Source organism: Prinia subflava, chromosome 7 (genome assembly GCF_021018805.1).
Source record: "Prinia subflava isolate CZ2003 ecotype Zambia chromosome 7, Cam_Psub_1.2, whole genome shotgun sequence".
In the NCBI taxonomy this organism is placed as follows: Eukaryota; Metazoa; Chordata; class Aves; order Passeriformes; family Cisticolidae; genus Prinia; species Prinia subflava.
The window spans coordinates 2,167,369-2,179,706 of record NC_086253.1 but is presented as its reverse complement, the minus strand read 5'-3'; the positions used below and the strand labels follow the sequence as shown (position 1 = coordinate 2,179,706).

The following is a 12,338-nucleotide window of genomic DNA, read 5'->3' as shown; positions in this document are numbered from 1 at the left end:
CTCATCTCAGACACCCAAGAAGTCACCCCTGAAGGGGGATCAGCTGTGCCCTGTTCAGCCAGAGACTGATGTGATGTGTATAAAATCCAGCCTGGAACAAACTCCGGTAAAACCATCCCTGTAAAGGAACTGACAGCCCAGATGACTCCAGCACCTGCACTGGTTATGAATTCTTTGCTTAACAGTGAAAAAGTTAGATTTTGGCTACCTGGATCACTTTGATGTTGTAATGGGCAAAAAAAAAAATCTATTTTTTTCACATATGGCCTTACTGAAAGTTTGGGCTTTTGTTCTGCCTGAAGCTCATTCTAAAAAATCTCCAGCCTTCCATTTGAAACAGGACCCCAGCACACCAGAAATCCATTTTCCCTTAAAAATCCTAAACATCTCAGCTAAAAAAAAAAAAAAAGGATACAACTAATAGCACCAGCATAAACAGCAGCGCTCCAGGGAAATAAGGAAGCCTTTTTTGTCCTGTTTTGAATGGAAGGGAAAACAAAAAAAGCCCAGGAGGACACACAAGGAAAGTGAACTTCTTCAGATGCAGAAGAATCCACAGCACTTGCATTCCTCATCCCCAAACAATGCACCCCACGGCATTAAGTCCAGACTTGTCACAGCAGAGCACAGCTCCCTTAAATCTTTCAATTAAGATGGCATTTGTAAAATTGCAGGCTTGGAAATTGCTGGATATTATTCCTAAGTTCAAGCCATCACTTAGAGTCAAAAAGCAGACTCCAGGATAGTCAAAGAGGGGTCCTGGCCGTGCCTAATCTGCATCACCATTCCCAGTAACCGCTCGCTGCAGATCAATTGGGATTTGTATGTAACCTAAAAATAACTTTTAACAAACTTAAAGGACTCTCTGACACGGTGACACCAAGAATAATCCGGAGCCTGTGCATTTAACCTCTAAAATACCCAGTGCCCACAGAGGCAGGCTCCAGCTGCTGGGACAAACCCAGGCTCCTGCAGTGTCTGAGAGCTGCATTTTCCCAGGCACATCCCACAAATTCCACCTTTCACAAAATGGGTGGGAAAGGACCTTAAAGATCATCCAGTTCCACCCCCTTTCCATGGGCAGGAACACCTTCCACCAGACCAGGTTGCTCCAAGCCCTGTCCAACCTGGCCTTGAACACTTCCAGGGAATAAAGAAGGTTAAGTTTTGTCTAACTTCAGGATTACTTATCTTACTATGACTGAAAACATCTAGAAAAATAAAATGGTTGCTACAGCTAAGCAAGACTGTCACAGCCACCAGCCACCACAAAAACCTCTTTAGCTGTATGACTTGATTTCTGTCCTCTCCTAAACCCTCTGTTTCTCAGAGCTGGCTTGGCACTACGTGGGATCTCAGGTTAGATCTGTATTCCTTATCTCTTCCAGCTTTACTTTCCAAAGGATTCACTAAACATCAGCACTGGTTTCCATGGGAAATTGAGTGAACAGGACTTTGTTTGATTTTGTGCAGAAGAAAAAAAGTTCAAAATCGTGTATGAAATGAGAAAATGAGAGAAGTTTTTGGTGAAGGGCTCAGCTACCTTCCCCCCTCACATTTATCACTGAGGATATTAAACCACTGTGCCAGAAGCGAAGGTTCAAGGATGAGTTGGACAGGGCCTGGAGCAACCTGGCCTAGCAGAAGGTGCCCCTACCCTTAAAGAAATGACATTTAAGGTCCCTTCCAACCCAACCCGCTGCGATCCCACGAAATCCCACCACCAGAACAACCCCTCCCTCCATCCCCATTTCCGGGGGTCGCTCACCGGTGGCGCTGGGAGCGCCCTCGAGGTTGACATTGACGAAGAAGCGGATGCTGTCCCCGGAGACGATGGTGGAGTTGACGCCGTCGAAGAGCTCCTCGCTCGTCCCTTCCTCCTTCGCGTCGTCCGTGTCGCACTTGAGGTACCCTGACAACGAGATGGGGGTGCCGTGAGAGGCCCGCAGCGACTCCTTGGACGGCGTGCGCCGGGGGGACTCCGACTCCAGCTCCGAGTCCGAGTCCATGGCCGGCGAGGCCTCTGCGGCCGCCGGGGCGCGCTGAGGGCCCACCAGGCCCGGGGATGCTCAGGGCACGGCCCCCAGCGTGTTTGGGGTGTTTTGGGGCAGCCTCTTCCCTCTGGCCTCACACCAACAGCGCGGGCGGTGAGGCGCAGCCTTGCTCCCCTCACGTAAGAAAGCACCTCAGGACAAAAACACTGCCTAAAAATCACCACCAAGAGCAAGAGTTGCGCCCCAGTTCGCCCCGAACCCAACACCTCTGGTGGCCCAAGGCTGCTCTGCGACGCGGCCATTTGAAACTGCAGGTGGAAAAATTAAAAAAAAAAAAAAAAAAGTTTCCAAGGAGACACCTGATATGGACAGAGGGACCCACAGGTGCCCACGGGGCAGAGGAGCGGGTCACTGAGGGTGGCGGCGCTGAGAATGCGAGACAAGTTTCTTAATTACACCAGACAACTCCTTAGCCTTTTGCAAGGCTTTAATTAGAGTTTAACCCAGCTTCATCCAACAGCAAAGTGGTCCCTGCAACATCTCATTATGGAGCAGCTGGAGGACTCTTGTAGCACACTCATGTATCATGTTTAATTAGGAGAATTAGGGACATTATAGAATGTCGATTTTTACATTACCAGGATTATTCAGCAGCTTCTCCTCGTCTTCTGACAAGTCTTTTATGGCTAATTTGAAGCAGGAGGGAGATATTTCATTAGCTGGCTCTAGGCACCACAGTGAAATGAAAAGGGGGAGCTTCAAGACAGAGGTTTGAATGGAACTAAAATATTGATTGCTTTTTTTAAAGCCTCATATAAGCAAATGTGGAGGCAGCAGCTGAAAGCAGCACATGCTGCCTCTGAGGGATCGAGCTGACAGTTCTCCACCACAAAACACAAACCCAGAGGAGCGAGGCCACAAACAGGAACTCAGTGACACAGGACAGGGGCTGCAGCATTTCCTGCCACGAGCTGATGGAGCTCAGCATCCCCCCAGAGGGCTCAGAGGGTGCAAAGGGGCTGCAGGAGCTTCAAGCCTCCAGATGACTCCTAAAGTGCTTATCAAAGGTGTGGGAAACCTCATAAAGCCCCTCAGATTAACCCCCTTCCTCCTGATCTCTGCCTGCTTCACCTTACAGCTTGACAGGAATAAATATGAATAAACCCTGTCTGAAGTGTTCTGAAGGCTTCAAAAAGCATCCAGGGTGCTGCTGTCCCCATCCAGCAGAGCACTCCGAGGACATCACCCCCTGCTGCTGGCAGAGCTTAGGGTGTTTGCATCCCTGCACGACAGAAACTTGTCCAGACAGAAAAACGTGAGGTGAGGAAAGTACAGGAAACATCTGAACGCTGTGGGCATCTCCAGATATAAAATCTCTGCTGGCAGATGGGGCAGGGATGTCCTGGAGGGATGGACAACAGCCAGACAAGGTGCCTGCTGCCTTCAGAAGCACTACAAAGTCCTCCATTGCATCTCAATCCCAAACTAAGTCCCAAAGTTGGAGTTTGGTTCCTCCAAAATGCATGATGGACACCGGAATCTCTCCTCAAAGCTGAACACCCGCTGTGCTGACACTCCCCTCAGCGCTCGGAGAGTCTGGGCAGCCCTGAAAAGGAAAATAATCAGCCTGGGGAAGACTTTTTCCACCTCCACCACATCCAGAATTGCAGCCTCAGGGAAGTTTTGAGCTTCATCTCCAACCTTCCCACTCACTGGGGCAGATGGGAGACACAAAAGGGTGGTTTGAGCACCCAGCTCTGAGAACGTGGCTGAGCTTTTCCTCCCTGTCCTAATGGAATTAGATGGGTAAATAGGGAAAAGCCAAGCTGGGAGAACTATTTATCCCCCTCCCCAGCCACTGAAACTGGTTTGATAAGAGGGGGGCAGTGGTGGCCTCTGAAAACAGAGAGGGCTGGAGACAGGAGAGAAGCAGCCCAGGAGCTGGAAGAAGGGCAAGGGTGGAGTAGGATCAGAGGGTTGGGCAGAGGTCAGCGAGGACTCTGGCAAGGGAAGCATCCTCTGTTCCTCCCTCCTTAGGGGAGGAAAGAGCAGAACAAAAGGCAGCCGAGCCTCGCGTCCCTTGGGCAAGGGACGGACAAAACACTCAGCTGGCAAATAATCCCCAACCTGGGCTGGACAGGAACTGCACTCCCAGACAGGTGTCTGCTTTGTCACTGAACCACCTCCAGGCTTCAGACCGCTCCTGTCTGGAATCCTTCAGCCTATTTCGTCTGCCAGGAGCTTGAAACCAGGAGCAATTCACGCCTGTCAAAGGCAGGATGACCTGGAGGTGACACAGGCTCTGTGCGTGGCAGATGCACCTTCCCTCCGAGCTCCAGCACTGCCTCCAGCCCTGGCAGCTGTTTCCCTCCTCATTCCCTGATGTTCACCCAGTGCCACCCCCGCTGCTTGAAGGGCAGCAGATGCCACAAGCGACAGCAGAAGCTGTTCAGCTGCTCTGGAAGGTTGATGGGTGTTTTGCAGAAGTTCAGAGCAGGATCTCAGGCGGCTGTGGCAGAATTTGTGCAATCAAGTTTCCATAGGGGAGTCCCAGTAACACTTCACAGACTTTGTCAGGAGCAGTTGCTTCAGAGACAGAGGGCAGAGTTAAATACCTTTTCATTGGCATCACATTTCCTGGGGGAGAGTTTAAGATCTCCAAACTGGTGTTCCCCCATCTTTATCATTCCAAGTTGGCCCCTTCAGATGAAGGCAGCGTTTGCTGAAGTGCCACCAACAGGGTCAGCCACAGCTCTGAGCACAGAAAGTGGCACTTCAACCCAAAGTATGGTCTAAAAGAACTGGGTAAAAGAGGTTTGGCTGAGAAGGAGCTGAAAGCCAGTTAAAGCTGGCTCAGATCACTGCAGCAATCCTGCACCATGAATAACACACTGTGGTCAGGACAATCCCCCTCAGTCCACCCTGCAGGACTCACGGCAAAGAAATGGAAAAATATGGGAAGTGCACGAGACCAAGGAGAGCAAGCAGCATCCTTCAGTGCTGCAGGAACAAAACCCCCTCCTCACCCTCTGCAGCAGAAGCAGCAGATGCTTTCACCTTAAAATCCTCCTTTACCTTATGGGCTTCCCTCAGCCCATATTACGCAACATGAAAATAAACCAGAATAACCAGAAAATAAACCAAATTTTATGCAGGTGCTGGGAAGAAAAAAAAAATAGGAATAATTATGATTTCTCTGGCAAGTCCCCTCCAAAGCATCACCCCTTTCTCTGTAGTTCATCCCTGGCCCAGACCTGCCGTGCTTTAATATTCCAATATCCACCCAAGATCAGGCTGGACGGAGCTTGGAGCAGCCTGGTCTGATGGAAGCTGCTCCTGCCCATGGCAAGAGGGTGGAACTGGATGATCTTTAAGGTCCCTTCCAACCCAAACCATTCCAGGATTCCATGATTCCACCCACATCCTTCTCTCTTTACTGTCCTCACATTCTCAGCTCCACTCCCAGCTCCTGCTGCTCTCAGCCCTGTCACAGCTCTGACAAGCTGCCTGCCCTGCAGCTATTCTGCTTTGGAGCTGAGTTTTAGAGCCCAGGGCTCTGTGGGGAGCAGCAGTGACTGCAGCTGCTGCCATCAGAAGTGGCACTGAGTGTCCCACTGCTGCTCTGGTGGCACCTGGTAGCTGCACCTGGGGTAATAAAATCAGCAGAGTCATGGTGAGCAGGAAGCTCAGCCTCAGCTCCATCGGATATATTCCCTGGAAAAGCTGAAGCAGGAGCAGCAGTCCCAGCCCAAGGGCTGCACGCTTCTCCAGGAAAGCCAAAAACCTTAATCAAGCTCAATTTCCTGGGAGAAAAGCAGCTTTATTACTAAAAACATCCTCTCACACCCCAGCTGATGGGAGTTATTCCAGCCACAGCCCCTGCACGACCTCTGGGGGTGTCTCAGGTGACAAAGCCAATTGTGGAGCTTTAACCAACATCTGCAGGCACAAGCCACTGACTCAGAGCAGTTTTCTGGAAGCAACTGATTTTTACCTTCAATTTCCAAGGCAATCTCCTTTCCAAGCCTGGAAAACTGTTCTCATTTAGAGCAGTGCCTATTCCCTCTGTCAAATCCAAGCCCAGGCTTCCAGAATCATGGAATTGCATCTCCCCCTCTTCACAAGTGGTAGTTACCCCTCCAAAAAAGTCTCCTCAGAAAGCCAGGAACCTCAAACGACATTAAAAGAGGCTTTTTGAGGTGTGATTGGCAATCCAACGCTATCCAATCAGCTTGTCGCGTTAAAAGCCATTTCCATTTCTCAAGTGAGTTTTTAGGCACAGAAGGCAGCAAATTGTTTTGGAAGAGCCCGAGAGGCATTTTTGCATCCATTTTCTCAAAGGAATTACAGGTCAAGTACAGAAGGTCAAAGGAATCAATGATAATAATGTATATTCAATAGCTTTTAAAGGTAAAGGAGCATCAACTGGGACATGGGCATTACCCTAAAATCCAGCCTGGTTCTTTTGAGCATCCCAGCTAATAGAGCACTAAGGAACTCAAGAGAGATTTAAGCCTTGTAGCTACCCAAAAACTGGTGATAATACTGGCAGTCAGTTTTAAAAAAAGTCATCCTCACCTAATTTTTCTCCTCGTGGATTTTTGACTTGCTCTAGCCAGGAACAGACACTAATTTCCAAGAAAGGCATGAAGTTTTAATTAACCTGAGCTCTCAAGAGGGTTTGCTTTGCTCCCTGCAGGCTCTGGCTCACTGCATCACTCGGGAAACACCCAAATCCCCAACTTTGGGTGCAAAAGGAAACTCAATTAATAACGGAGCATCCGCCTCCATCCTGACCTTTACACTCTGCACAGAACACACGGATTCCTGTGCCTCCATAGGATAGGTAACCTTCCAGCCAGCTAACTCTGGCACGGAGAGAGCACCTGGAGGATTCAGGAGAGACCTGGAAGAACTTTGTACAAGAGTTATCAGTTCTCCAATCTCTAGAGCATTCCAGAAAAAAAGGGGTTTAAACAGCACCCTACACATGAACCAAATAAAGTTTGTGGGCACATCTCACAGGCTGATTCCAGCATCATCACCTACATACCAAAATAATTCTTTTTTTTTTTTTTCCAGATAAAATGAGAGCAATGACATTGATATAACCATGTTTTCAGGTAAATACACACCTAAATTTTACACATCTCTGCTGAGGTTCAGCTGCAAAGTTTGGGGTTTGTTTTGCCTGACAAGTCATGAAAAACCCCTTCCTTCCAAACAACTTACTGCATTTCAGAGACAAGAAAAACTGCAAGGCTGCAGCCAGCCAGCAGCACCCAAAGCTGTCTCCCACCCAACTAAAACTGTAAGCTACAATGATTAAATAAAACTGGATGCTTGTTGGGATTTTAAGCTTTTCCTCTGATTCACAGCTGGGAGAGTCCCTGGCAAGGCTCACAGGAGATTTACCCCTGGCAGCCACAGGGACACTGTGCCAGCCCAGGAGACACCTGGGGCACTGGGGGTGTCCCCAGACCTCATGGTTGGACTGCTGAGGGTTTGCTGCTGAAAATTAACTGGCCAGAAGTACCTTGGGTGGAAAAACTCCTTTATTAAGATTCACAGAAGCTGTGGCTGCCCCTGGATCCCTGGAAGTGTCCAAGGCCAGGCTGGACAGGGCTTGGAGCACCCTGGGACAGTGGAAGGTGTCCCTACCAATGGCAGGGGTGGAAGAACTGGTCTTTAGGGTCCCAACTCAAATAAATAACCCCAGGTTTAAGCCAAATTATTTGGGTTGGCACAGGCAGATCTTCAGATTCTGTAAATGGGATTTAAAGCAGCGTCCCCCAATGCCAGACCTTCCATAGGTAACTTCAGAGCCAGGGAAGTGTTGGGTGATGCCTCCTGGCTCTCCAGCACTCCCTGGGAGCCCATCAGATACAGATTTTCTGGAGCAATGACCACCTGCTACGATGATGTCAATCCATTACCTAAGCTCAAGAGCACAGATTAAACCACAACCCGCTCTTGGGAAAGGAAGAAAAAATATCCAAACCAGAGGCAGAAAGTGCAGAGCACGTAAGTCACCACGAGCAGAGCTCTCCCACATCCCAGCACCACTGCTTGACCATAACTTCAGCTGCATCTTCCCAACCCTACTTCAGCCTTTTGGCATGAAGAGCCAGATGAAAACATCAAGCCTGCCCTGCCACTTCAGTGATAATTCATTACAGAACTCCAAGAGCTGATCTGCTGCAAAAAAACCCTCCAAAACAAAACCAAAAAAACAAAACAAACAACACCCGGGCACTTTTGAATTAATTCCAGTATTGTATTTTGCAGCCAGATTTCTAGGAAATGTTGTGAATAATCCAAGTAATTCAGTGGAGTGTTGCTGGGGATTTTTGTTTTGTTTTTACAGAACACAGGAGCACGTGGAGTTTCAGTTTTGCAGCAGAACCCTCAGAAATCAGGGGTGTTCCTACTCCTTTTATTATTAAAGGGCGCCTGATAATCCCAGAAATAAAAATGAGCAAGAGACCTGTGAGCCATCCCCTTGTGCTCTCCCACAGGTAGCAGCAGTTCATATCCTGCTGGCAAACTGGATATCTCATGGGGGAAAACTCACTATGAAAGGATTTGTTTCACAAAAAACACTTAAAATAATCTCCTATTTAAGCAAACAATTCCAAGATAGATAAAGTCAAATATTAAAAAAAAAAAAAGAAAGAAAGAAAAAACCCCCCCAGCACACATACCAAGCTGAACTGCAAACTGAAAAACAAAAACAAGCAGATAAAATATATCCAAACATCCCAAGCCAGACTGGGGCCTTGGGGCCCTTCAACACAACTGTGATTTATTGTGCCAGCAAAACCAATTAATAAGTCAGAGGAGATGAAGCAGTGAGGGATTTGCTCTGGAAGACCAGAAAAAAAAATAAATTTATGCTGCAGGATCTGTTGAGCCAGCTTTAAAACAATGCAACAATTCAGATATCCCCAGCACTGCACTGGGATTCCTTCTCTTGGATTTTGCAAGAGGAACCAGAAAACTTCTGGGTTTGTGTCTTATCAGGGAAAGTTCTTGGCTCAGTTCAAAACCTTATCACAATTTCGGCAGAATTTAATAACTTGCAGGTAATTCCAGGGCTTTTAGAGCTCATCCATCTCCACGAGGAGGGTGCAGGATGCTCACAAGAGACAATGAGGGGCTTGATGAGTTAATTCTGAGCCCTGATTGCTGAGCTGCATTTCATCAGGACTCCAATTATCCCCAGGTTTGGATTGGGGCTACACAACCATCTCATTACTCACTTAAATTCGCCAGAAAGAAAACTCATTTGTCAAAACAACCTTATGGGAGAATTAAGTGACTTTAACACACAGGGAGGGGGACACCAATTACTACCAGGCCCTGCCAGGTTTGTTTGTGCAAGAGGCTTGTTCCAGAAACTCAAAAAAAAAAAAAGAATAAAAACATAGTTTTTCATCAGCAAGGTGGCAGAGGACAACTACTAAAACTGACAATGCACATGAGTTGAAAACAGATCGTGGCCATCAGATGCCATCAAACCTGCTGCCACCACCCTCAATCAGAAATGTCCAACTGGGCAGGCACAAATTCATTTCCTTTTTTTCCCCGTCTTAATATTCCCTGTACAGAACAAACTACTCACCAGATTTTTTCCCAGCTACATCGTAAGTATTTACCTCATGCAAGGCACTAAAAAGCCACAAAAGTGGCTTTCAAATTCTTCCAGAAATAAGGGAAAACTTGAACTCAAAGCTGAAGATGTGGTCTCCTTGATAAACTTTCCAGATTTTTAGCTGGTTAGGATGGGAGATGGTTGGGACTGTAACAACTCCTGAACTTCCCAAATAGTCACTTATTTATTCACTAGAAAATCCTTCCAGGGCTTCTCCCAGCTCCCTCAGTAATTAACAGAGTTACAAATTACTAAACACTTGAAGTTTTCATGGATGTAAACATCCAGGAGGCTCTTCCAAAGCTCTGCTTTGGTGCTGCAGCCAAGGTCACCCTCGCTACAGCCCTTTCAACTGAAAAGGAGGTTTCAACCTTTAAATTTTAACCTTGCTGAGAACACAAGAAGGGTAAAGAAAACTTAGCTGGCAAAAGACAGACCCAGGCTCCGAACAGAGCCTCAGATATGCTCAGAAACAAAAACATCCTAATTACTAAGAATACAGAAAACCATATGTATATGCAAGATCCCAGGAGGAGATAAGGAAAAAAGCTCTACGCAGAGCAAGAGTATCAAAAGATACTGCTCTGCTGAGAAAAGGGAGGCAAGTGTCCAAAAAACAGAATTAAAGAGATTTCTTTTCTTCTTTGCCCTCTCCCAACACAGCACTGGGAGACTGGGGATTTTTTTATTATTTCAGAGGTGGGGCAAGAGCATCTCTTGCCTGGCAGATCCCCACAAGTGGTGCCACAAGGCAGCTGGGTGATTTCGTAGCTCCGTTTCAAAACAAGCTGTTTTGAAACCCTGTGAAAAGGTAACACCTTCATCTGTAGTTTCCTCCAGCCCTGATGACGTTTTGGGGTGAAGGCTTTGAGAATCTGAGAGCACAAAACTCCTGCAGGGAGATCACCAAAGCAGCGCAGCGGGACGGGAGCGCTCACACCAGCAACCTCCATCTGCTCCAAGGCCTCGGTTCAATCAAGCAACAGAAGGTGACTCATCACTCCACAGCAGCTGAACTCTTCCAAAAGGTCAGTTTGTAATGAGGAGTAAGAGTGACAGCAGCTCTGAGATGAAATAACCAAGAGAGCTGCTGTGTTTCCAGTCACAAATAAAACGACGCTCAGGGCTGAGCAGGAACTCGTGAGCAGCGTCCCCTCCTTCCCCAAACCGCACAGAAGCACAACAGGAAAGCACCACACAGCTCCTCGAAGCCCTCAGAGGCAGCTCCAAGGTGCTGTCTCCTTAAGACAAAGGAGGAAGATGAGTAATGACACAAATACAGGGCAGAAATGCCCATTGCCGTGGTACCAAGTCGACAAAACAAGAAGCCTCTCTCAGAGATTGGCACAGAGGATGCCACAACTACAAAAAAATGTTCAGAGATCTGCTTTTGGGTGGGTTTTTGTTGTTGTTGTTGTTTGTGGGGATAGTTTGAGGAAGGGAAGATTGAGTCCTGGATAGGGACATGCAGAACCACATAAAATGCTAGGACAGGCAGCTGGGCTTGTGTTTCCTGTGGCAGAAGGGTTTGGGAAGAAGCAGGGGCATGTCCTGCCTCCAAAACCAGCAGTGTTTCCCCCTAAGCCCTTACACTGCTCTCAGGCAGCTCCTGGGGGCTCAGTCACCTCCCCAGGTCCCAACCTGGGTCACCCTCTCACCCTCCCAGCCCTCAGGAAAGCACCAGCCCCATCCCAAGAGCCCACAGGCGAGGTGGGAAGGCAGGAAGGAGCAGGGCTACCCAGACCTCAAGCCCCACATGTCCTCAGGAAACCTCCCTGAGGTCAGGCATGATTTTCTGCCCTTCTGCAACTCAACCCAGCCTCCAAAGAACACCTCTGCCTAGAGATGAGAGGACTGGCTTCCAGTTTCACCCTTTGAGTCCCCAGAATTTGTTCTTTGTACGAGCAGGGGAGAGCCAGTGCCAAAGGAAGTGCTGTCACCAGTGGTGCTGGATCAGCTGACATCTGGCAGACATTCAGCTTCCTCTTCCAGATGTCAGCCTAAGGCTTGGCCCCCTGGAACAAGAAAGATGAGCCCTGTGACAGCTACAAGCATCTAAGGGTCTAAATTACCAGAGAATTTTAGTCTTTTCACCATTTGGAAGTCCTGAATATTTCCAGCACTTCCAAGGGCAGGAAGCCCCAAGCCCTCAGGGACTACTTCTTGCAGAGGCTGGAAATCTCCAGATACACGCTGTGTTGGGGGAAAACACAGAGTAGGGGGTTGGAACAAGATTATCTTTAAGGTCTTTTCCAACTAAAATTATTCCATGATTCTGTTTCTCAAAAATCAGCAGAGAAGATGGGGCTTCACTGTACTTCAAGTGTTCCTTTATCAGTACAGTATCTCCAAGATCTCAGTCATCTTTGAGGCAGATGATCCAAGTTTTCAAATACCATCATTTAATCTTGCTTCAAAGAAAAAAGAAAAAAATCTTTGCAGTAAAAGATGTGTCTGCCAGAGCCATCCAACACTTGCCTGATGATGCTCTTTGGCAGGATGTCTCCAAAGGGATCCAACACCCACGCATGATCCCCACTCCAGAAAAAGACAAGCAAATACACCTGCCAGGCTGCATGACAGCAAAACATCACGAAAGAACTTGAAAAACAAGGAGCCACCCAGAACAGTCACTGATGACAATGTGGAGTTGATTATTTACTGCCTGACTATCTCAAACATCTACAGGA

General features: G+C 47.8%; 1 protein-coding gene across 4 annotated transcripts in view; it reads right to left on the bottom strand.

Moving 5' to 3' along the window:
* Nucleotides 1-12,338, bottom strand: part of SLC4A11 (solute carrier family 4 member 11) — a 91,161-nt gene that overhangs the window by 61,036 nt on the left and 17,787 nt on the right. For all 4 annotated transcript variants that reach the window (XM_063401355.1, XM_063401353.1, XM_063401354.1 and 1 more), the window contains exon 3: nt 1,769-1,912. In XM_063401355.1, the coding sequence (XP_063257425.1) occupies nt 1,769-1,912 (144 nt within the window). The remainder of the gene's footprint in view (nt 1-1,768; nt 1,913-12,338) is intronic.